At 41.8% G+C, this 26,008-nt stretch overlaps 2 protein-coding genes across 2 annotated transcripts in view; both read right to left on the minus strand.

The window, feature by feature from the left end:
• The window catches only part of cyth1a (cytohesin 1a), a 45,230-nt gene extending 40,123 nt beyond the window's left edge, over nt 1–5,107 (minus strand). The window contains exon 1 of the mRNA XM_030407428.1: nt 4,845–5,107. Coding sequence (XP_030263288.1) covers nt 4,845–4,863 — 19 coding nt within the window. The 5' untranslated portion in view covers nt 4,864–5,107. The remainder of the gene's footprint in view (nt 1–4,844) is intronic.
• A 1,683-nt stretch (nt 5,108–6,790) lies between these two features.
• On the minus strand, nt 6,791–25,359 carry usp36 (ubiquitin specific peptidase 36). The gene is made up of 20 exons (XM_030407295.1): nt 25,230–25,359; nt 21,017–21,282; nt 20,685–20,906; nt 19,290–19,400; nt 15,932–16,034; nt 15,774–15,841; nt 14,982–15,052; nt 14,808–14,890; nt 14,578–14,689; nt 14,347–14,487; nt 14,065–14,165; nt 13,828–13,966; nt 13,382–13,744; nt 12,843–13,067; nt 12,330–12,454; nt 11,566–12,234; nt 9,992–10,212; nt 9,542–9,730; nt 9,315–9,430; nt 6,791–9,021 (listed from the first exon to the last, which is right to left on the minus strand). The coding sequence occupies exons 2-20, from the start codon at nt 21,267–21,269 to the stop codon at nt 8,890–8,892; spliced, it is 3,444 nt and encodes a 1,147-aa protein (XP_030263155.1). The 5' UTR covers nt 21,270–21,282; nt 25,230–25,359; the 3' UTR covers nt 6,791–8,889.
• Between the last annotated feature and the right edge of the window lie 649 nt (nt 25,360–26,008).

Below are 26,008 nucleotides of genomic sequence, written 5' to 3' on the forward strand. Positions count from 1 at the left end.
GCAAGTAAACAATGTTGAAAATCAGCTTTGCAAATGTTTCATGAGGAAGGAAATACACCCCAAAGACACACACGGTGGTCGTGGTGCCCACAGGTGCAAATACACAATGATCAATTATACAGTTGGACTGCTCTCAAAGATTGGGATGATTATTTGATGCCACAGACAGCTCATGTGGCTCTGGAGCATCTGTCCAAGACAAAAACAGTGTTTAACTAGTGTGGCACTCAGTACAACGCATCTCCGCCAAGGCCTAACTGTCTCCTTTAGGGCTCCTTTGTGCTCAACGTTAGCTATGCATACAGGCACAAACGGAGGCTCCTGTCCGCATCTCAGGTAGTCATGGGGAGGCACTGTAGTCAATAGTTCAAGCGATGTGCATCAAGTTGTACCCTCTCATCAATGCCAGCCACCAAAATACACCTGAGTTTTTCATCACGATCCAGAAATTGGTGAAAATGCTGCAAAATGAAAGAAAGGGAGACAAATGTTTTGGATCCGTCCCTTCATCCGGATCTGCACCAGAAGTTTCGAGGGAAATCTGTTCAGTAGTTTTTGTGTAATCCTGCTGACAAACCAGCCAATCGACAAACGGACACGAATGAAAACATGACCTCATTGGCTGTTTGGTTTGGATTCAAACATAAATAGTTGTACACATGCTCAGTTAGGATAATTGTGAATAGTCGACAGTCCTCTGATGGGATAAAGAAACTGCGAGGGATCATATTGCCATCTGCCATAACACCCACTCAAATCCACAGTATCATATTTTCATCGAGCTCTATTACAGATTCTGTCGTTTATCACACAACCTCTATTAAGTGAAATAAGAAGCTTCCTATAATCAATACACTTTCATAATATCTAGATCAGCCACGTGTAAGTGACTAAATGTGCTTATGCATCATGAAGCAAACACCGTCACAAAGCAGGAAGCAGGCTGCTGAGATCTCTGCACAGTGCTGCATATGTAGTCTCGGCTTTGAACTGGACCCAAATGAACACTTAACTTGAGTGGTTATGCAGACATGCCACCAGCTGGACGGAGCGCGGAACAACACCTTTACTGTTGGTTCACTAAAGCAGACAGAGGGCTTCAGTCTCACAACCAATGAAGTTCATCACAGCTGATCCAGGATTACTTCATCCCCTCAGTCGATCAATTGATAACTGATTCAAATTGAGCGAACATTCCATATTCCATTCCAGCTTCTTAAATGTGCTGAATTTACTGCTTTTCTCTGTAATCTATGACAGTAAATTAGTCTTTAAATTAAAAAAGAAGAAGCACACAGATGTCACTTTGAGCTCTGGGAAAATGGTCATTGACATCTTATATATATGGTTGCTGACATCTTTTCCCTTGGAGGGCCAGAAATGGCCAAAAACAAACACCCACTGTGTTAAAATGCAAAAATGGTGAAAATGGAGAGACCAGAAGTAAAAAACATTCTGATGATCTGATAAATACATTGTTTTCTCTCCTGTGTTTGACTCAAAAGTTGAGTTGTTAAAAAAGAAATGTCTTCACAAGCCTCTCCGGGCTTCCGTAGATCCCAAGTTCCCTCACAAAAAAAAAGAACAGCATGCACAGCTATTCATTATATATATGGTGGGCCAAACACATTGGCCTGCTCTGTTCAAGACCAAACTCCTAATCTATTAATTGTGAACATAACCAGCGGATGAATCGATACTGATAAGAACCGTTAGCTGAAGCCCTCACACACTTTTGTACAAATATTAGAAGTAGAAGACTCTCAGTAGACAGTCTACTGGACTCATATGTTTGTCTTCAAACGCTCGGGAAGGTAGACAAGAAATCTGATAAAAGAGTTTCCTCAGTTGGATGGATAAAGCCTACACACAGCTCCCTGATCTGTGTTGGTGGAACTCCTACATAGCACATAATCACCTGCAGTGACTAACAACTGGCTTGGTGGGAGCAGAACACCTCAACTGAACACACACCACCACCAGAAATCAAGCTGACGGTGCTAAATATAGATGAAATACGCTAAATAACGTCTTTTTTATGATAGTAAGTTGCAGCACCGTAGCCCACTTTCTGTTCCATCTGTCTCAGAGTTTTAAATATCCTGCCTTTGTGCGCCTCTCTTTGTCTGTATCTCTGTGTGATCGGCGCGAGATCACGTTTGACCCAATCGGCTTCACAAATAAATATAAAAACGATTATTTCTAGACTCTTACATGGTTAAGAAAGGGGTGCGACTGCAGCACAAGTTGACTCTGAGGCGCTGGATTTCACCTTCCTCCTTTTTAAAAAAAGGATTTTTTAAAGAGTACGTCTGCTCAAGTCCACTGAGGATTTTGCTGCTGCTGCGAATTTGACAGTTTTCATGCGAGTGCGCTTTGAATGTAAGAGGGGCTTAGTGCTGGAGTAAACCTGTCTTCTCACATGAGCGGAGTGACAGCACATAGTAGAAAAACAACTTATTACAAGACAGCAGAAGCGGCTATGTTTCCATCAACCCCTTCATCTAGGAAGGAGGGGTCAAACTGAGACAGATGACAACCATAACCGCCGAAACCACACGTACCTGCCGCTGTAGTGCACCACGCCTTTTAAACCAGAACACGGTTTCCTCTGTGTGCATTATGCAAAGCTGCACTGACAGGTAGGTGGAAAAAAAAAAAGAAAGAAGATAAAACAAAGACGATTTGACAACCTGCAGCTTTTGAAGTTTTTGAGAGAGAGCGCAGCACCGAATGAATCCTAACATAGCTGGCTGTAGGGCACCTGGCAAAAGAAAGCAAAAGAAACAGAATGTGGTGTAACTGCTATGCATTTTAGAAGGTGACCTGACATATGTTAGTGTGAGGCTATATAAAATATACAGACTATCCTCAGGCTCGTGGCAAGTCTTCACAAGTTTAGAACCGTTGTTGTTGCATAAGTCTAGCCTGCATATTTAGTAAAAAAAAAACACACACAGCTTTGCCAAAATAAAAGCATGAGAGTCAAGTCTGGACAGAGGATGGATTCCTCCCATGCTCTCTCCTGAACAGTCTCGGCGCTCAGGGACAGAAACGATGATACCACTTGCTGTTAATCATTCAGGTCCACGGGCCTCTGATTAGAGGCGTCCTGGACAGCGAGAGTGTTATTTGAATGTGCTGGGCTTCAGCTTCGGCACGTCCCGACACTTTAGCACATAATTACATAATCGTCAACCGATTCTTCAGCTGAACGCCGAAGTGCTGACAGGGGAGGACGGCTGCGAGTAAATACAATTATGAGTCTGTACGGGCTGCCGAGAAGTCGCTCCCGGACCATGTTTACTTTGTGTGAATGACCCAATCAGGAGGCAAAAATTATAAAAGGGGCATTATGTAGAAATTCAGACTTTATGCAACATCCACGCATCAGTGAGGCTTCTTTCAGATGTTTCTTCATGTATTCTTGCCACTATGTGAATTCAAATGCTTAAATCATTGGCATTTTTTGACCACTGCACACAAAAACATGCGCAACAATGTTTATATTTGACCAACATATTATGTAATATATTGAGTAATGGAATAAATGATATGCTTTATTTTGTTGGAGTTCAATGCAGTCCACTGTAAATATCCTTGTTTTTCCGGTATAATGAACACTTAAAGGGGCACTGTGTGGTTAGGGACAAGAAATTCAACCTCGGAAGTTTAATATTTATGACGTTAATGAGGTAATAACACAAGATCAGAAATATTTATCCTCTTCATGACTGTTAACACAAGCTGTTCTCAGAGGAAAATAAGGTCCTCAGAACACAGTTTGAAGCTAGAAAGGTGGCAGTGAAAGTGGATGAAACTGCGATGTCCTTAAAGGTCAGTCCTTACATATTCAGTGTGTTTTTTCCTCTTCGGATTAAAATGTCGTCCCCAAAATGACATCGTACTCCTTTAAAAACTCAACGTGCAGCTTTTGGCAGGAGTTGAAACACAAGAACATGTATATACGCCAGTGCGAAATGTTCACCTCAAACGTTCGATCTGAACTTCATTATGTGGGGTAGCGGCCCTCCCTTTCCCTCAGCAGAGCATCAGTTGAAATCTTGCAATGAGGCCATTGCTCGTGCTTCTATTTTGAGATGCATTAAGCTCAGAGAAAAAAAACTAAAGTGCTAAATAATTGAGACGAAGCCTCTAACAGAGCTTAAAAACCGAGCCATCAGCCGCGGCTCATCGTGGCCTCACCGTCGTCACCCCTATATGTTGAATTTCCTTGCACAGGAGAGGTTTTTGGGTTTTTTTTTCATAAGAAGGCGTTTCAGTGAAAGTGTGTCATCTAAGAGAGCCTGTGCACCGCAGACTGGATGGTATAAATAAACCAGTTTGCATCATTTCCCATCATAAACACCAACTTTTCTCTGCATTGTAAATATGTGGATCTCTACAGTGTCCAGCATGCTGTCACAGTGTGCAGCAGTGTGATGCTTAATAATTCATCACAAGGGTTATATTTTTATCTCTTCTGGCTGGGGGGGGGGGGGGGGATACTCTACACATGCCACCTGTTTTTTTTAAGCTGGCTTACAAAAAACCTAACTGTTTCTCCCTTTTCCTGTGTGTGCACTGGCCATTAAATAACCATGAGTGAAGAGTCCCTGTGTGACTTTTACCAAATTATGTATGCGCACAGTCCTGTCAGTCACACTGAACATCTATCACGTCTGGATTTTTCTGTATTCTTGGCACAGCTGAGCACGAACAACACCAGTGCAGGAAAAAAAAAAGAAAAAAAAGCAAACACTCATGGTGCAGTTAGGAGCTCGAAGCGTCCTCTTAAGAAAAAAAGGCAAACTAGACGACATGAGAGTGGGATGAAGACAAACCGTGATTCTCCCCCTCCATCCTGGTGGTCCTGATGCTGCCGCTGCTGCTGCAGGCGTCGCTGCCCGGGATGTCTCTCGCCAAGCGCCCGCAGAAAACCTTCTGTCTGTCCTCCCTTTTCCTTTTCCTTTCCGGTGTCTTCTCCGCACCCTCCCAGGTTTCAACTTGCTAGCAGGCTCTCAAATTATGCTGCTTCACTCGAGGCGGTACTTTTCAGCTTGTTGCCGCTGTGAAAGGTGTGTGTGTGTGTGTGTGTGTGTGTGTGTTGCGATGTTGGCCGGCTGCTAGTGTGCAGACGCCGGTGCACATGCTGGCCCCGCCCATCCCAGATGTGATGTCACGCTCTCAACTTCTCTGTGACCAGGAACTTTGTAAATCCCTGCTGGGGTTTTATATTTACTGCTTACAGTGTCCCTGAAATCACGTAAACATGTTATAATTAACATGAAATATTTCAAAAGGTACAGAAAACTTCCAGAAACCATGTTTTTAAAATAGGCTTTAAAGGTGCAATATGTGAGAATTTAAGTTTAAGACATTCAGAAATGAAACTATCAGCAGAATGTGAGGAAATAAAGACATCAGTGTATGTAGTGTGTTGCAGAGATGTCAAATGGAGGTAGCATGCTAACCAGCTAGCCCTGGGCCGGATAATCTTTCACCTCGCCCAGCGGTCCGAAGCTGTCCCCAGGGAACAAATAAAGTTATTTTTTTTAAATTGAAAAAGCGCCTGTAGTCCCCCAGTAGTTGGACTAGCTGCACGGCTAACTGAGCTACATGGTAACAAAGTGGTGTGTTACTTAGTGTGCATTTAAATCAAATTAAATTTAGTCCAGTATCACTCTCTTTTAGCTCTGTTTTTGGTCTCCACCAACTCTGACATTCACCAGCTAGCTAGTTGCCAACTGTTTCTGATGTTTGACGTTGAGTGGCTTATTTTGGAGCTTTTGTAGCTGAAAAACACGCCATGCGGAGAGCTGTGAGAGCAAACCAGAAGTGTAACATTAATGGACCTGATTGCTAATTTGAAAAAAAAAAAAAAAAGAGCTAAAACATGCTGCAAAGCTCAGTAAAGCTGAGAAGAGCTGCAGATTCATTGAATAATGGGTGCGTCACAATGAGTGACACCTTTAACATTCAATCCATCATTATAACAAATTATTGTTATTGTAAAAATATATTATAGATTATAGCAGCTTTAAAGGTCTCATAGTGTAGAAAAGAGGGTCTACATGCTTTGTAAACACTGTAAAAGTATCGGACTCAACCCACAGGGAAATGCACGCAGCCATTATTCAGAAACACCAGCAAAGCCAATGCAGAGACACTGTGGGCGGGGCCTACTTTGGCCTGTGAGAGCTGACCAATCAGAGAAGACTTGGCTGTTTGGGAGGGGAGCCTTAAAGAGACATCATTCACACAGAGGGTGAGAAATATGAGAATAATATATTATAATACAGTTTTGTTATTTTTTTACCTTAAGAGGACGTAAACATTTTCAAGTAGACACTCAAAATAAAATAATAAACCTGAAAATGAGGATGAAACCTTTAAAGTTACAGTACCTCCAGCTAATCAGTGCTGTCATTCTGCGTTTAGCCTCAGGTTTCAAGGAAAAAATACTTATGACATCACACAAAGGGGCGTGACCACAAAGTTATACACCTTAACATTTTGAAAGCAATGAAGCAAGTTTTAGTGAATCAGTTTTTCAGAGTTCAGATGTGAAACAAGCTTGATACAGCACAACTAGGCCAACATATTTGTATAATTACAAACACATTATGAAATACTGAATTATTGATATCTAAATGTACTTTGGCTGATGCCGCATTGCTGTAAAATATCTAATTACCTTCCTTTTATAGTGCTCCAAATGTTTTCATAACTACATATCTAATATCAAGACAGGATTTATGCAGTAGAAGACAGAAAAATACACAGTCGGTTCACAAAAGTCACAACTTTATTGCACCTTTATAGTTATCTATAGTGTGGTAAGAGCCACTTTCATTATGAAAGGTCTCTTCCCTGGTCAGAAAAGGTGGTGCGAAATATTGAACCATCAATGCAAAAATGTAGACCGTCCATTCACACCGGTAAATGTTCCTGTGTCAGTTTGAGAGTCACACCCTATGTCGATTTCACAGCTGACAAACACGTCCTATGGAGGTTAGACTGCCGTAGCCCCTCTCGTACGTCACGCACTACAGTGACATAGGGAAGGTCTCACGCGAGAACAGACAACTCTCTCTCTTATACACAAATGAACTAACACATTTGCAGATTAATTCTCGAGTTAACATCCACCGACTGATCCGAGTATTAGTAGCACATTAAAGATTCTGTGTCTTTTCTTCTTTAAATTATATATTTATAACATTAAATCCTATACTTTTTATAGCCAATTCAAGGCAACATCTCTAGAATGAAAAGAAATGCATGGGCAAATCTTTACAGCGTCGGAGGGAAACAGGTAGCACAAGATGGACTGTACAGTCTTCTACATTGGCAAAGCATTTTTGTTTATAACGTTAGTTTCTCTATGCATCTGTGCCCGGCTCAGTGCAAGATGATCCCATGGTTTCCACACCTGAAATACTTTGTATAAAACAGTTTCTACAGGATGTACAGGATGCAAAATGGTGGTCCGTGGAGATGACTACTCTGATATGAAACAGGGGCTTCTGATCAGAGACGAGGATGGGATGCAGGATGTTCTGGGTTCCTGAGTCTTAGCCCAGTTTCTAGGTGACCAGCATGACAGTCAGAAAAATTGCATAGAGATATAAGATACAGGGGGAGGAAAAAGAAATTATTAGCATGTGGCAGTCCCATTCTAACACAGTGCCTGAAGTATAAAATGTAACCCTTTTATTTCAGTACATTGGTAAAGAACAGTTTGTGGCAGAGAATGGAAAGGTCGAGTCTCCAGACAGAGAGCTTCTGACGCTGGACTGATGAGATGAGCTGCATGGTTAAATAGCTGCACAGTAGATAAAACAACTGCTCCCGTTCGAGTTCCTCCAACAACCCCAACGTCTACTATGCACACTGCATTACGAACTGTCAGGAAACAGTGAAACATTACAGATATGATGAAACTTACAGCCTCTGATGTGTCGTTTGTCAATGCTTCCACAAACTGTTAAACTGTTCATACACAAATCAGTAAAAACACTGAATCTGAAATGAACCAAATTCATAAAGAAACAAATAGAGGGAGGAGAGCAGAAATAAAAACAAAATCCTTAGTATGATTTTGAACCAGTTCAGACATGCATATCTTTAAAAAAAAAAAAAAAAGTGGCAATTTTAAACCTTCATTTTACCAACAATATGCAGGCAAAATTTGGTCCTTAAAAAGAAGCCACATGGCACAGACACCACAGCAAAAAAATAAAATGACGGCGGATAAAGGCATAAAATAAGAAAATGAAACAGAAAATCTTAAAAATAATATATGTTTTAGTGATTAAACAATATTAGATCTTTATAATTTGGTATAAAATAATTTCAAGAGAAGGGTAGAAAAAGGTCACTTTTTTTTCCTTAACGTCCAACTTGCTGAGCCCTTGTGTCTGCACAAGTATGATCTGAGATTGTGTACAGTTTTCAGCCAAAGCATGGCTGCAGGCGTACTTTCTCATTCTTAGCCGTACCCCTCCCAAATATGGCAGACTATATTAAATTCATTGCAGCCTGATTGTTCAGAGGATGCCAACATACAGTACTTTATCCGACATGGTTTCTCTTAAATACTGCGTGCATACTACTGTGGTGTTAAAAAAGGGGGATTATGAGGGAGCAAAATTTTACTGGCCAGTGTTTAATGTTACTGCAGCCTGACGACAACAATTAACATTCCTTTAAAATTGAGTTTGATGAGGGCGGGCTCGTGTCTAATTGAGGAATTTGGGTCTTTAACGTAACGAAAGAAAGATAAAAACAAAAACAAAAAAAGAAGTGAGAGAAGGTACAGAAGAGTTTGGTATACAGTATTGTCTCGATATCCAGTCAACATGACCTCAACAGCAATTTGGACTCTCAGCGACGGATTCCAAGAAATCTCTTCCCTCCTGGTGTCACAGACCACTTGTTCCGCCTGTCCTGGATCTTCTGGAAGATGCTGCTGCCGCCCCTACACTTCTCTCTTTTAAAGTTTTTTATTTTCTTCACCTGTTCGGTCACATGATTAAAAAAAACACATGGATAAGATGTAGGAGAGTGGTAGTGTGACAGAGGGCCTTGAGATTAGCACCACTAAAGGAAAACTGTGATGGCAGGACATTACGGGTGAACTAAACGATGTCATATACAGATATCAGAAATCATTCATTTCCAGAACATAAATCTTAACTAGAATAAACGCCTTATCGGTTTTCAGTTGTTTCTTTCACTAGTCAAACTCTGCATGAAAAATGCGTGGCTGTGAGGGTATAGGGGACATTCTTATCATTTCCTCATCTCACCTTTCCCCTGTCAAAGTCTTCATCCCACTCGTCGATCACAGTGTCACACCTGGCGTGGCGTGCATCTTCAGCGGCATCTCTACTAATGGCGGAGACCTCTCCATCCCAACTGAGGACTAGAAAAGACAAACAAATAACCTATAAAAACGCATACAACTTATTCTTCTGCTCAGCTGAACAAATCAAAGTATTTCAAGAACTCATACGTGTTTGAAAGGCACTCTCACCTTTGGCTCCGTAGGCCTTATCTGTGGCATTCCTGAGCAGCTCCTCTACCACCCCGCTTGTCTTCTTCCCATCCCAGCCGGCAGCGGCAGCACGAGCTGGGGTGTCACCCGACGCACCACCATCAGCGGCTGGCGCCTGGCTGCGTTTGTAGCCGTCCTTCACTTGGCTGTCCCACACGACCACTGCGGCTACATTCGAGATAAAACGGGGATTCAATCTGGCATTCTCAAAGCGTAATGACTCATGTGCTCTTAGTGAAACTGTGAAATGGCTTGTTATTTAAATGAAAGGCTGAGAGGCTGTAGTGATGCAGCCATTTTCATCAAATGCCTCTGATCAGTGCTGAGCAGTATTGTTAGGTATGTGTTGGCATGGAAACAGGATCACACATTCATTTCACACTGCAGATTTCATAGTATGAATACGCATGCAAGTCAAGTCTCACATACCTGCAACTTCTTTACTTATTTTGCCGTTCTCTGTGGCGGTCATCTTGGAAGGGGGCTCCGCTGCTTCAGGCTCTTCATTCTGCCCGTCCGAGCATCGCCTGCTCTCCTCCCACAGTCTCACCTCTTCTTTTAGCCTCTTCTTCTTTCTCTTTAGTTTCTTTTTCAACAGTATCGAATGTCCCGCATCGTTCTGAACGACTGTGGCCTTTGTCTCAGAGGTGCTGTTGGAGAAAAAATAAGTTCAGTGAGGTTAATGTTGTGTATACTGCAAACTGAGTGGGAACATCTGTATTGGGCAATGAAAGCAAAGGCAACAGCAGCGGCTTCACCTGCAGTTGACCTTCAAACAGCAGATTAAATCTTTTCAGAAAAAGATGTATGATGTTATTTGCTTTGTAAAAAGCTCACTAACTTAACTAAAAAAACAACAACAAATGCACACCAACAGGGGTGTAAAGGTCCCTTGATCGAGATCAGCGCATCACTTCGACGATCCAATAAGTGCAAAGTGAAAACATCGATGCATATCATCATCTTTAAGATATGCCCTCCCTATCTCAGTTTAATAATCAGGGTGAAAACATTTCGGATTTTGGAGCAAACAGTTGTCAACTAACTCGTTGCTTTCCATATGGCAACATCAGCTGATCTGTTTCTATTATGTTTGGCTAAAAACATGCATGCAGGCTGAAATTCAATATCAATGTTTTCGTTGGGAGATGCAGTGATTGAGTATGATGAGTATGACTAATGATGAGTATGAACAAATCCGCTCATTTTCAAATTCAGCTAAGGCGGCTGTGCCGTTGTTAGACTTATATGCCCTGACAATCAGACGTCATTTACACTGTTTATGAGGTGCACTTGAACGCACCATGGCGCACATCCTTTGCATATGAGCAGTTGTACATATAAGTTATAATGTATATAAGCTTAGCATTTGCTAAACTGTGGCCACCTCTTCGAGCCAGTAGTCTAATTTATGCATTGTCAAATGCCATAGGCTTGAGCTTATAAATGTACCGGGCTAAAAACAGTCGTCTGCTTGAAAGTTATTGTTTAGCCAAATTTTAGACTCTAGTTAAAAATTCTTGTTGTAAATGCCAAGTTTTATCTGTGTGAGTCGAGTTAATTTAAATAAACTTAACTGCATTTCACTGGTTAAAATGATTTAGGATTGTAAATGTTCACTTTAACATACAGGTTTTCAACACAAAACATTGTTATAATGTGATGAGTTTTGTTTGGGGGTTGACAAATCGCACAAAATGCTAATTTCTACATGATGTTGCTTTAAATAGTCATATGATTCTTGTCTCATATGCCCTGAATTGAATTGAATCGACTTCATGACATCAGCAAATATATATGTATCTTTGTATCATGTTGAAAAGATATTGTGATTTATACCCCTGAACAGGAATAAATAAAACTGGGACAAGAGTTTCTAGAAGTGTCTGAGCACAGTTCAATGATAGGGCCAACTGGTTGTTATGGAAACAACATTATGTGCACTTTTTCAACAGACAAGAACAATATTGGCAAAACAATTAGAATTATAAACTTCCACCCACATTTCAGATGCAGAGCGCGCCGACGTCGTGTCCTCCAGAGCCTCTGCCAGCTGCATCTTCTTTTTCTTTTTTTTCTTTTTCTTCAACTTCTCAGAGTCCATTTCCTGTTCTTTCTGACTGGACTCGCACTGCGTTGACGTCGTGGACGTTAACAGAGGCTCTTGCTGAGACGGTTCTGTATCTGGATTAGACGTTAGACTCCACATACCACCCTGACACCAATCCTCATCTTGGTTGTCCAGATGAGACGGGACGCACTCCCTCTCCTTGACTTTCTCGACATCCTCGTTGTCCCTCTTTCGCTTCTTCTTCTTCTTTTTCCGCTTCTTCTCGCTTGCCAATTCCACGAGGTTGGCCGGGGTCGCTGTAGCTGGGGACGCAACTGGCTCTGTGTCGACCTCCACCTCAGAATGCCGTCTCTTCTTCTTCTTCTTCTTCTTTTGATTGGCCTTTAGAGGGCTGTTGAGGTCTGGTTCTTGGGCCGAGGAGCTGAGGTTGTTGGAAGACTTGGGGTTCTTTGGGCCGGTACTGTGCAGCCCGTTGGTTTTAAGAGAAAGGCTGGCGTTTGGTTTCTGCAGTGTGGAGAGAAGGGACTGTTGTTTGAAGGATCCACTTGAGTGAGCAAAAGGCTGCGATGACTGGACTTTAGGTGAATGGAATGGACCAGCTCTGGGAAGGAAAACAAGAGACAACACCTGGATTAACTCGGCTCATCTTTATTCTGAGCGCTACGTCGTGTGTGGTGTGAGGTGCAGAGTTCCTACCTGTGGGTGTGAGTAGGTGAGGCGAAGGTGAGGGGGTTAAGTTGATTGTGATGCGTGGGGTCTCTGGACAGCTGGCGTTGCAAAGGGGGCAGAGCATCAATGCTGCTCGGACTCCGGTTGCGAGCCTGCAGTTATCGACATAAATAAAAACTTGGTGGTCTAAAGAAAATAGCCATGAATGTGACAAAAATAAGGAAGATTAAAAAAGGGATGGCAGGAAAAGATGGAGGGAGGAAAACAAAGAGGAGAGGGTATGGCAGAGAAGAATTAGAAATGGTTAGAAAAAAAGGACAAACTAAAGGAAAAGAAGACAAACTCTAAACAAGAGCTACCATGTGGTTGATTAGACAGGCACACTGGAGATAAAAAACACATTACATACAGCAGGAAATAAACCAGAAAAGGAGAGTTTTTCTTGCCTTAATAAAACTACTTAATGAAACCAAACCGAAGGTATCATGAGCTTTCACTGAGACAGGAAGTGGTGCTGCTGCTGTGGATGGGAGTGTTCACCTTCTTGGCTGACAAGGCCAGTTTCTTGGCAGGTGGAGGTGACATGGTGCTGGTGGCTTCAGACGTGATGTTGTTGAGGGCCGGGGGTTTGATTTTTGCTGTCTTCTGCTCTTCTGTGCTCTGAGAGCGCTCCACGCTCTTGGCTGGAGACGCCAGGCCGTTGGAGCCTTTCCGAGGGGTCGAGGGCGTCTCTCCTACTGGCGCACTTTTGGTGCCGACGGAGTCCTGGACAAAGGAAAAAAAAAGGAAATTGTTGTAGACCAAAGGATGAATCGATTACAGCTGGAACAGAAATGCTCATAGTACGCAATACAAGCAATATTGACAGCTTTTGTCAGCACTGTCGTTTGTTAAATAGCTTGTGTGCATTTTCGCAGATCACTTTTCTAACAGTATGTTTTTAGATCACCATGAGTGTCTCAATACTGCCACATCTAGTTCAGCACATTTTGGTCTATTTTGGGCCAGTCTAAATGATGATATTAGATGAGAGTAACAGCCTTTGAAGTAAGATTCCTGCTTGTCAGTGCAAATATTACCTTTGAGTCAGTGGTGTCGGCAGAGGAAGAGTCAGACAAAGACTTAATTGAGGTAGACGCTGCCATGCCTCTGCCCTCGCCACCTTGCTTTTTATCTCCCTCCGTCCTGCTGACCCCGTTGTTGGAAGGGGTCGGGGTACTGCTGCGGGACTGCGCTTGGCTCTGCGGGGAGGGCTTCTTCAGCTTCTTGAAGGGCTCTTCGATGGTCGTGGGTCCGCCCGGCAGCTTCGGCGGGCCGTTGGAGGACGACGTCCAGTTGGAGAGTCTGGGCTGTGGCAGGGAGCTCACACCATTCCTGGAAATGGGCAGGCCTAAACCACCATCCATGGACTGGATCTTACGCAGCTGTGCAGGCTCAAGTTTCTGGAAAGAGGAGTATTTTAAGTTAACACTTAAAATGAGCTTAAAGTCCAATTCAAAGGCTGGCTGTGATCGAGGTCTCATACCTTCGTGACCTGCGGCGAGGAGAGAGGCCCGTTCAGGTTGGCCCTCTTTATCTGCTCAGAGGACGCACTGTTCTTCCCAGGATGCAACATCGCCTGCTTGGTGGTCTGCCCGTCTGCATTCTTCTTGGTTTCAGGGATCCTTAATATAGAAAACAAAGAGTCCGGTTTATTTTATTATATATCCAGGGAGCAACAGACATGTTTTTGATCTCTTGCAGCAGCCCCACAGTGTCTTACCTCAGGTAGAAAAGCACATAAGCCTGCTGGTTCAAGACCACTTTGATGTTACTGGAGTGCACCATTGAATCATTCATTTGGTACCATTGTCCGTTGCTTGCCTAAGAGGAAACAAGAAGATTTTTAATAGAAACTTCTTATAGCTTAGCAGCTAACATCTGTATCAATGGAAATCCTCTGAAACAACAAGGCGGCTCATCTCAAAGAGTTTATCCTGAGATTTTCAAATAAATCTAAAAAGAAAAACAAACAAAAAAAGGGATGTTCATTCACTCATTTTACCTTGACATAGCAGTAATAATGGCCAGCATGACAACTGTAGCCAGAGTGCACCAAAACAGCATAGAGGCCGTACATAACGGGGTCGCCTGAGCTCTGAGACATGTAGGGTCGGATGTTCAGGAATTCTGGGTAACCAACATCCTGAGAAATACAGACGAAAGAAACATGAGCTCGCAGAGAAACGAGACAGCACTCGCAAAACGGCAGACAGTGTGAGATTCCTCTGTTAACCTTTGTTATTTTTCCTCCGCTGAAGTTGGCGAACCTCTTCAGTGAGAGGGTCAGTACGTTAGAGGTTCGATGGACTGTGAAGCGCTTGGTGGCTGGCACTTTCTTTTTGCACCTGGGGGAGACAAAAGAAAGTCATGATAAGTAATCTCTTAGCATGAATATTTGAGAACGGCAGATTCACTTAAATAAGTAAATGTAGGATGTTGTTGGACAAGATGAGCTGCACTCACTTGGCACACATGTAGGCATTCTCTCCACTGAGTACATCTGGTTTAACAAACAGTTCCAGTGCTCGCACAATGTTTGCTGCTTGCTGCAAGACAAAAACATAAATACAAAATATTAGACACTTATTACATATTTCCACAGAAGTGAAGGTTATATTGAGATCTTGTGTAACATACCCGAATCTCCACTGCGATGTCAAGGTAAGGGTCGTATGTGTCCGACACACTTTTACAAATAGAGCATTTCACTGAAACACAAGATTAAAAAACAAATAAGTCATTTAGCGGGTTGATGTGGTGTTAGTGGAGTATTTTACACTCTGCCCCACTTCCTGCAAACAGATCAGTAACTACAAACAACTGCCTCCGACAATCAGATCAAACATTATGGGGAAACACCTTCACATGTTTCGACTACAGATCTGAGTGGCATCCGTTACTGGACCAAACTGACACTTTCACCAAAGGTTTAATTTGTTTCCTAAACTAAAACAGCTGCATCTTGAAAATACACACTAATAAACAAACCTAACTTCACACCATTTCATGTCTGCTGAGGAAATCCTATTGATTTCGAGTAGAAGAAAGATTTGCTGCTTTCTGAATATCTTAGTTTCGTTGCAACAGTATTAACAAACTTTCAGTCCATTTACACAACATGTAATGTATTTTTAGAAATGTAAAGATGAAGAGAATATCACTTTGCTCTGTCAGTGAGTTAAACAGAATCAAGAGTCAGAAAACACATTTGTTAGCAGCAAAGGTGCGCATAGTAGTTTGTTTTCAGAAGTTTTAGCAGCAACATATATAACAATGTTCTAAGTCTGGTCTAATGGATAATGGATCAATAACACACAACCAAAAGTTACAAAAGTGGAAAAATAACAATAGTGCACAGCTGTAGAGGCATTTTCCCCCCACATTGCCATCCGTCGCATAGTAAAAAAAACAAAAACAAACATTCAATACCTCGTGACCTGAGGTAACCTCCAAAGATCTGATGCACCAGCGTTGTGGCCTGGGTCTGCCTGTCGAGCCTACAGACAGGAAGGAAGGAAAAGATCGTCAAAACAACATTTATATGAAACATATTCATGCCTTTAACCCACGACAATAAAAAGCCTTACTTCGGGTAGCCATTGAGACAGGCTTTCTGCATGGCATCGATGGTGTACCGCAAAAACTCATGGGCGTCTTCTTGGCTCCCAAAGCGAAAATGCCTAGCAATTTCTGTAGGAGACAAAAGTGTGTATTAGCTGTGAGCTAATTAGAGCACTTTATCACAATTTCTATTACAATCATTATTTTAGCCTCACAACCTACTGAAAATGGGTTTGAAATGACCAGTGTTTTTTTCTGCACAGGAACAAACACTCAAAAATATCAAAACACTGAAAAGGCAGATTCTTTTTATACTCGCATTATGTCAACAATGATCCGCAGACATACTGACAACAAAGCGACGGCTTGAGGAAGCATTTATAACAGTCTTTTGTTCTGCCAACGCTTGTATTCTCTAAAAATATGTTTCTACAAAACACCAGAGAAGAGCCTTCAATAAAAGAAAAGCGCTTCAATTCTTTAAAATTTGCCTGTCAGACTTTTAAAGGATGCAAAACAGACCACAACCTCACAGGCTACTTTCAGTATTTGTTTCAAAAATCATTCTTATTATTCAAGAGTAGCAGCTTATACCGTCATTTTAACTAAATGAGATGTTTATGAATAGGAATAGGCACATGCACACATTATAAAAGCAGTACTCGGTGTAGATTTAGGTCTATTCTAAGGTTAAAGAGTACACTTTCATGGGCACTTAGCTTCCCTTCTGAGGTTAGCATCTCAGATATACATTCAACTGCGACCTAATAAAAAGCTTACAGTCACTTACTGACTCCAGCCAACTGTCTCATCTGAAAGTCTCACATTAGAGATAAAGTTGCTCTGAAACCATTTGTCTCTACTGTTATTTCCTAATGGAACGGAGGAAAGTACGAGCTGGTAGAATTATGATGTGGTCATCACCACATTCCCAGCATAGGACAGTGAGTCACCCCTGAGTGGGAAAAAGGAACGAGACACCATCGCTCTAATGACCTGTTCAGGGCACCTCTCGGGATGAGGGAGGCAACTTCATATCTTGAAGATATGAACTTTTATCTTTTTATTTCCTTTGCGAGACCACGGCTGTGAGATCCTGAGACGGTTTCAGGATCAGTTGGAGGAAGCTTTTTCAATTTTAGTGTGACGACACTGCGAGTATTTGCCTTTTTTTGGGAGGGTGGGCGGGCAGGCTGAGAAAGAGGCATAGATGTTGAAATTTTATTGTTCATTCTGGCTGTGGAGGCATGTTTCTATCTGCGTGGGGGAGTTAATGTCAAGGGAAACCATAAGACCAGGGCTGTAGCCAGGATTTGACAAATACTCAGGTCATCAGGAGCATGAACCCTACTTAATTTGTTCAAAGACTCTGGTACATATATGTACGAATTTTACTGCATTTTGAGGGTAAAGCTTGGTTCATTACTCGGGAAACATTGTCTGTATTAACATGTAGAGGAAAACTGGATAAGAATTCAAAATATGAGGAGTCAAAAATTCAGCCAATGTTGAAATACATCTTTTTCAGTTCAGGTTCTTGTTGCATTAAAATCATCCTAACTGTGTATCTAATGTGCTGGAACCTACTGCTTTAAACCCTTGGGTGTGGGTTAATCAGGCAGGGGACTGAAAATAGACCGAAGGTATCACTAATCAATGTCAAATTCAGCAGTCGCTGAGGGAAGAAAAAGCTGTTTAAATTGGAAAAGTGGAAGATAGAAAGTTACCGTTTGATTTAAACTTTTTGTCTTTGCAAAAAAACAACAAAAACAAAAACAAATGTTTCAGAGATACAAGGTCATATGGTTACATTGTTATTATCATTATTGAATAATTGAAAAGATACAAAGCCCTTGAATATATACTAATCCACAAAATGCCCTTTAAAATAAGTAATACAATACTGTTAATGTAATTCCAACTCAAGAAAACATTTTGTTTAATTCCATTACACATTATGTAAATGGTTGTAAACAGGAATAAAAGGTGAAAATAAATGTTTTTCTTCATTTAAATCACAGCACACTCAACAAGATATTGCAACAGCCTCAATTGTATACAAAATAAGGTTAGGAAGTGCTGATGTTTACAGTGCTCGACAAACTGAAATGAATAAATCAACTCCAAATATTATCAAAGTATACGAAATGAGGTATCAGTGAAACATTCTGGTAATCATAACTGAACCAAAATCTGTGCACCATTTCCTGTTTGCAAAGATACCGATGCAGTAAAGCGCAGCATCAAGGAGCAAAACAAACTAAAATATTTTGTCCTTACATAGTCTTTAGCAGCACAGTGACACAGAGGTGAATGACTTCTGTCTCAATCATAAACAAACATAGTTATTGCCTTGATGCAACTCCTTCATCACACTGAACCTCGTGCAAAGTCTGGCACGGGCCAATTTAGAAGCAGCTGATAACACACAGCATGACTGCAGCTAGGTGAGCTAATTAAACTGTTTATTCTGCCGTGCAGTGCAACATTTGTCATCATGTATTTCCCACTGTTAATGTTTTTTGGGCATGTCACGTATAAACTCATTTTCAGTTAATAATCTTTGGGCTCCTAGTCACAAGGAATAGAGGTCCCTTGCCCACAGAGTGACTGACAGGACCGTACTGTACGTGTGAACTTGTTACATATATGTTACATAATGTAACGAGAGCTGGTCTAGGTTTGCTGGCGAGGTGATACCCACCTTTCTTCAAAACATGACGTACAACTTTGTCACTTTAATTCAACGTTTAAGGAAATACATGTATTGAAAAGTCAAGACCCAGAAAAATGACCTTGGCGTCCTCAGTGGAAGCTACGGCCTGTATAAAAAACACATCCAGTACATCTCTGTGTCCGGGCTGAAAAGAAGCAAAAACGGTGGACGGAACATTTTTTGTGCTAAAGCTGCTCCTCTCAGCCTGCAGTTACAAGGAGACAGAGAGGGCATCGGGGAAGGAGGAGGGGTGGAGGGGGGAATGGAAAAAAAAAGAGGCGCAGGAGGTGGAGACATGATTGCAGCAGCACATAAGGACGAAGCAGGCAGGTAGGGAGGGGACTGGGACAGAGGGAGGGCTCCTCCTGTGTGACTCAAGCACAGTGCTTCACCATGTCAAGGTGCAACTCACACCTCTTCTCCACTCTCTACATGGTGTTCATTCACAGCCTGCAGCCACACCGCTCCACTTTTGGACTGCAGTTACTGGCTGCTGTCACATGGGACACCGTGGCTAGTGTTGCATCATCGTGCTTCTGGCAGTAATTCAACAACAACACAAAAAAAAGCAGGTGTCTGTGCTTCCTGACACAACCTACACTGAAAAGTAGCAAGGAAAAACTGCTCTGACACAGTCTGTCAGTGCTGAAAGAAGCTGGTGGTCTTACTTTTCAGGTCTCTGATGAAGGAGACAGGCTTGATGGCGTTGCCCGTGTTGGCAAAAGCTTGGATGATGTGGTTCTGCATTACACAGATCATACAGAAGCCTGACTGGTGACCTGAAACACAGACAGCAAAAAACAAAGAATAGTTATTAGAAAAAATGATACATGTGTGATTATGGGCTTATTATAGGCAGGTGGTATTCACAAAAAATGCAAAGTTACATTTTAAACACAATTTTGAAGTGTGTTTGCATTTAAAAAGGTGAGAATTAATCATTTAGATTTTTTTTTCCTTGAATATGAAGGACAGTGGTGATGACTGAAAGGTGCTCAGCAGCTTACTTTGCTTTTCTCCCCCATGTACGGCTTCATTTTTAATTACTGAAGCATAATATAAACTGCAAAAGCAATTCACACTGCAAACCCTGGTGAACAATGTCTAGTTATGGCAGAAAACAAATTGATGCTTGAGACTTCAAATTTGGATGAAAAATCAGATCAATCTAAACGCACAACACACACGTGAGCAAATTGCCTATTAAAAGCACAATAATTGCATCTCAAAGCCTTTCACACATATAAAGACACAAAATAAAAAGACTTGATACAATAAACATGTATTCATGACTATGCAACTACAGTAGAAAGTGAGTTTGTTTGTTGTTTGATTGTTGATGCCTATTATTTCAAGAATTTCACATATAGCACTGAAGCTTTGAAGTCAGTGAGTCTTGTTTCAAAGCCTGAATGAAGGGATTGTGAGTTAACTGGCCAGCTGAAGCAGCTGTTTTTGTTTTTCTTCTTCAGCTGCTTTGGCTTGAATTCCAGAGTGACATTCAGCCGCATGTGTCTGAATATACGGTCACAGTAGCTCATGGTGTCATTTCCATAACTTAAATGTTCCATATAATGCTTATGTGCAGGGTTACAATGTTTACATGCTTTTCAAATAACATTTTTCTCATACTGTCCATTGCTGAAGCGCCTCTATTAACCCTCTGGTGCCTTTTTTTAAGGCCGCCCTCAGCCAGTCTGCTCTGATTGGTCGGTTCCCGCAGGCCTGAGCAGGCACCGCCCACCATGCTTCTGCATCAGCTCTGCTAGTGTTTCTGCAACCATGGCTGAGGGTGACAAAAGTTGTGACATCACACCTTCAGGAAATTCCTGACGGTTCATTTGAAAGCACAGTTTCTTAATACATGTGCATTTTTCCCGATTGGATGTTTTAACACCTTCACAATATCCATTTCCTGTATTTTTATAAGATTAAAAAAAGACAGGAAATCTCATTTTTTACAATATGGGAACTTTGCAGGTGTGTTCAGGAAAATATAGGTGAATGAGAGCGTACGTGTCCCGAGTCTGGCTGCATTTTAAGAGCTTGATTCAAATACTCACAGGCACGGCTGTGCTCCTTTGAGAGTAAGTAGTTGGCAAGTGGCGGAGTGTAGGTGAGACACTGCACTGTGGAGTTGAGGAAGCAGGTGTTCCCGAGGTTGTGGAGGCCGGCTCCCACCCTGTACACGCGCTCCCATTTAAGGGTAAGCTTGTTTCCTGGAAAGAGCATCTTTTGCGGGGCGGGGATCCCATCGCTCTGGCCCCCAACCACGTTCTCTGAGACTGAAAGAGGGGGTTTGATTATCAAAAAAGTATTACACAGGACTTAGAAACTGAGCTTTCAGGCCTGGTAAAGCAAATATGGAAACATTTAAAACCATCCGAGAGCTTACCTTGCCTCTTTATTTGGGCAGGCTCTGTGGCCTTCTGGCTCGTAGCGCCCTCATTCCTGGGATTGAGGATCACATACTTGTTCTTCAGGCTGTCCAGCTGATAAGAGAAACCCTTGCTGGCAGGTTCAAACTCTATCTTCTGCAAAAGGACTTTCTTGGCAGAAGAGGCCAGCAGTTTGTTGAGGTCGCCCTCATCGCCCGTCTCCTTTCGACCAGGTTTTAATGCCTCCTTGAGTTTATCAACTATCGGCATTGTTGGTACATCACTGCAAGGAAAGTCAGATTTAGAGTCAGTGTCAGAAGTTTCTCAGACACTTTCTTCAAAGAAATATATAAAAAAAAAACAATGTTAATTTTCTCCATTTGTTTTAAGAGATGACATTGATGATCATCATCAATGAAATCATCTTATTAGGTCGAGACCCTCCTCAAAAGAACCTAACAGTAACTTTCCTGTCTGTTTTGATTAAATGGTCAGTTTGCTGGCATATAAAACAATGGCAGAAAACCCTTTTATGCAGCCTGCTCCAAGGTGAGAGAGCTGTGCCGATATTCAGGGTATTTCTGCCTCTCAGATGGCAGTAGAGGTAATAGAAGAATACGATAGAATTGAAATTAGCGATGTGATGCTTCGAGGACATGTTATGTGTTCGACCCACAGTTCGGAGATTTTTAAAGAAACTAGCAGCAATTTGCAGTGAACTAAAAGAAGGGCTAAAATGTCCACAACTTCAGGAGAAATCGAGGTCTGGGAGCTCACACACTGTCCAGCAGAGGAAGAGATCACCTGGCATATAACAGTGAGGTAAATTATTGTTGCCTTCTGACGTGATCAAGAAACAAACGTAACAGTTTATCAAATATTTATTGAATTCTATCTCTCAGGGTGTGCCTTCTGCCACTAGGGGGCTCTCAGCCAAAACAGTAAAAACAGAGACATAATTGGATGACCTTGATTGTGAAGCTGTATTGGATCATGGAAGTTGTTGTCTTCACTGTTTAACAACCAACATTGCTGATTAAATTATATCTGTGTCACTCAGGCAAGCATGTTCACCGACTAGGTAATGTTTTAAAAATGTAATGTTACGTTTTATCCCATTTGCTCTGTGACTCTCTCGGGGATGTCATTGTGACAGACGACTAATTAAAATGCACCTTTAACTTGTACAAAATAATTGGTTTCTGCGGTTTGAAATTGTTGGAAACATTTTACACATTGTAAGAAAACAACTGAACCAAACATATGACAAAGGTCTGGTTGTTTTTAGACATTATAATGCCTAAAAGTTACACATTATATCTTGTCCTCCAGCAGGTACCTCTCCAGGACATACATCCTGACATGGCTCCACAAGGGATGCGAGCACTGAGTGCATCTGAGGAGCCAGCTGGGTCTTGGCAGCTGTCCCCACAGTTATGCAAGACATGAGACGTTGGTCACATAGGGTGGGGTGGGGGGGAGTGTATGAGACAGAAGAGCATTTAAATCACATAAGGTGTAAGCAGCTGCCAGGTCAGACACTTATAATTTGTTTAGCCTGCATCAATGTTTTTATTGTTATCACCCAGCAACTGGCATGTTTCCTCAGTAAAGCTCCTCACATGTGGTCATCTGGACTATCAGTGACATGAGAGATAAGATAACGAATGTGACTTGAAAGAAAATACAACATTTGCATTAGCTGTCTGCTGTCCCTTTAAATTCAGTGTAGCTGAGTGCACTAAAAGGACCATTTCAGTGTAGATAACAGTGTGTGCACATTTCCACAACAACCGTCTGCCAGAGTCAGCTCAGTGAATGACTTCTGACGTGTGATTTTCTACAAAAGGCAGCAGGCAGGCAAAATGTGTTCAACGCTAACTGAGGAGCGTGTAAACTGCCTCGTTCAGTCTCTAATTCCTCTCATTTTGCTCAGGATGGAGCAGAAGTGAGCCTGAACACAATCAAACCCCTGTAAAAGTGAAAGCATCACATCATGGAGATGTTACGGTACTATGTAAAACCACCACAGTTATGGAGAGTGCGGTGATGAGGCTCGTGTTCATCAGAGTGGGCAGTGACGTCAGGAGGAGCGAAGGAGGGCTCAACATGCATTGTATGCACAAGGGCGAGCTGACCTTCACGTGCCGCTGATACTGATACAACTAAGAACGACACAGCCCAGAGGGATGAGGATAACTGCAGTGATGCAATGTTAATACACTGACCTGAACAAGGTGTTTGATCATGCTCTCCTGTCACAACAATTAGTAATGTCGTTAATGCACAGCGCACAGCAACTTTCCAATGTTTGTGGCGTTTTAGCAGCTACATCTGCTAATATATGGTACCTGCATTCAACAACAATAGTGTTATCAAAGTAAATATATTTCAAGTTCATATGAAGTTCCTTGTCTGTTAGGAGATCATATTTTGTGCAATTACATTAAAAAAAGTCACTCTGATAGCCATCTATGAAAAATCATCATGTAGGCTACAGTTTTTAACATTGTACACTGGGACACTGACCACTGCGGTTGTTACTTTGTGTCTGGCTTACCTCAAGCATCCATTTATCAATGCATCAATACAATGATGGCGTAAAATCACATTTTGTTTAAATACAAATTGCTTCAAGTAATGGCTGTCTGATTAAAACTGACCTCTTTCTATATGAATCTCATTTGTATGTTCTCTAATGAGTTACTTTGGTTATACAAACTCATACTTTGAAAATAATACTCACATTGACATACTTGGATACATCAGTTGATTTGTCAATGGCAGAAAAAGCTACTTTCTTAGGTTTCCTCTAAGTCTATTACCACATCTTAACAATAGCACATGTGGATATCACATAGCCTGTATCAAAGAGGCTCAAGTTTAGCAAAATGTTAATTTTAGCCAATTTCTTATGGAGCTGTTATCAGACTGCAAAAATGCATTTAGTGTGAACAACAGCATATTTTTCTATTAAATTATTTGGTGTTATTTGCCCCCAAAATTCCATCAAGTCCGTGTGAAAACAGACAGGGTTATCTGAGGAGTCTGCTAGAATGGTGCATTTGAGTCCAAACCTAGGGACTACATAATAGGGACACTAATCAGAAGTATTCAGAGGACTGTCGGCAGGACTTGACCACTTGAGGTCAGGCAACAGAAATAATTTGTAAGACTATATTTTATGCATTCTGAGCAGCAACTCATCAAGAGACTACATACTTTGGTCTTGGACTGCTTGGCTATGACTCTGGGAAATGCCATTCTTTTCCATCTTCTACTATTTTACAGAAAAACCAATCAACCAATTAATTCACAAAACAATAAAGAGTGTGTCAGTAATGTAAATAATGCCTGTTGCAGGCCTATTACTGATGTAAATGGTACAATATGCAGTATTGTTATCACAACTTTATTAACAAGTGTCAACAATATGAATCATGAATTATGATTAATGTATAACTACATAATGTATCTTTGGTCGACTATAAACGTATATATATTGCTGGCACATATAATGCTGCTGGACCACTTAATATTCAAATTACAAATATAACAACAAAAAAGCAGATGTTACGTGTGCATTATTAGTATAAAAAACATTATTAAAAGCAGCACCTCTAACGTCAAAGTTGAGTAAAACGCAAACGGTTTACTTTCTGAGGAGCACCTGAAGGCAGCACAGCCATTGCTGTCACTTCTAAAATCTCTCCATCGTTATTGATTGATTAGACGACTAGTTAGCCATCTGATTTAACAAATTATAAGTATTCCTGGTTGGTAATTATCTCGAACAACTCCAGCTCAGCTTCTGTGCACCAGTCGGAGTCAACTCACAGGGCCAGTCATCATGGCTTAAAATGCTAAGTTGCTAACACCAACCACAGCTAACGTTAATGTCGACTGGGACGGGATCTAGATGGACACAAAACGCCGCCATTGCTTTGGTATATACCTCGGTTCTTCATAATAAACTGTGTGTGTTTTTCTTCTGTCTGTCGTATCATTGTCTGTCTTTTCACGCCAACAGCAGCAAATTAGCCAGCGAGCTAACTTAACGTGGCGAGAGGCTCCAGCCTCCCTCACTGCTGCAATGTGGGTTAGCATCGGAGCGTCCAGGTGGCTAACATCCCCTAAACCGCTACGTCCTGCCTGTTTACTCCACAACACCGCCCTGGAAATACATGCTAACGGTTGTTACGTAAATTAAAATGGCGTTTATTCGCTTACCTTTCGTTCAATCTTCCAAAATCGTTGACAGTACCGGGGTCTGCTTCCTCAGCTGTAGCTCTCGTCTCTGGTATTTTCGCCCATGCTGCATTATCAGAGGGCGGCGACAATAGTGACTGACAGGGATCAAAGGCCAATCAGAGAACAGGTCACGCCGTAGCTGCAAGGTTCAGCCAATCAGCGCTCGAACTGACGTTTCGCTGTCGTGAGAGAGCCGCACGTGACTTCCAACCAGCGCTGTTTACCATTGATGCAATCGGCGCGATTCATGTGAATACATTTCAATGCAGCTGCAAAGAGCGCCGAAAAGAAAAGAAAAACCCCTCTGTGATGCTCTGCAGTGATGGAGGGCTTGCATCACCGTGAGGACATGAAGCTGCATTTGGCTCGCTCAGATGTTAAGTACCCCCCCACGAGGGATTAAACCGCTTCCCTCGTGTCCGATTGCCTTATTGCTGCTGAATTCAACCTGGAAATCAACCTTTCAATATCTGGCTGTTAAAAAATATGAGCAAATTTCCGCCATGTTAGGTAACCCGTCACCCACTCTCCATACTCATTTAATAACACTGGAGCGAACTGATTAAACTATTAGAGCACAGTAGTCACAGATGATCATATTTCATCCTTGAGTGGATTTAAATATATGAAATATATTGCAGTGTTAAATACCGCCATTAAAATCTAAATTATTTTATTTAGAAATCACGAGAGTATTGTATTGATAGTGGCACAGTGGTGCACATGTATAGGCTCGTGAAGGAATGTCTGTGAATGTC

Source organism: Sparus aurata, chromosome 23 (assembly GCF_900880675.1).
Source record: "Sparus aurata chromosome 23, fSpaAur1.1, whole genome shotgun sequence".
In the NCBI taxonomy this organism is placed as follows: Eukaryota; Metazoa; Chordata; class Actinopteri; order Spariformes; family Sparidae; genus Sparus; species Sparus aurata.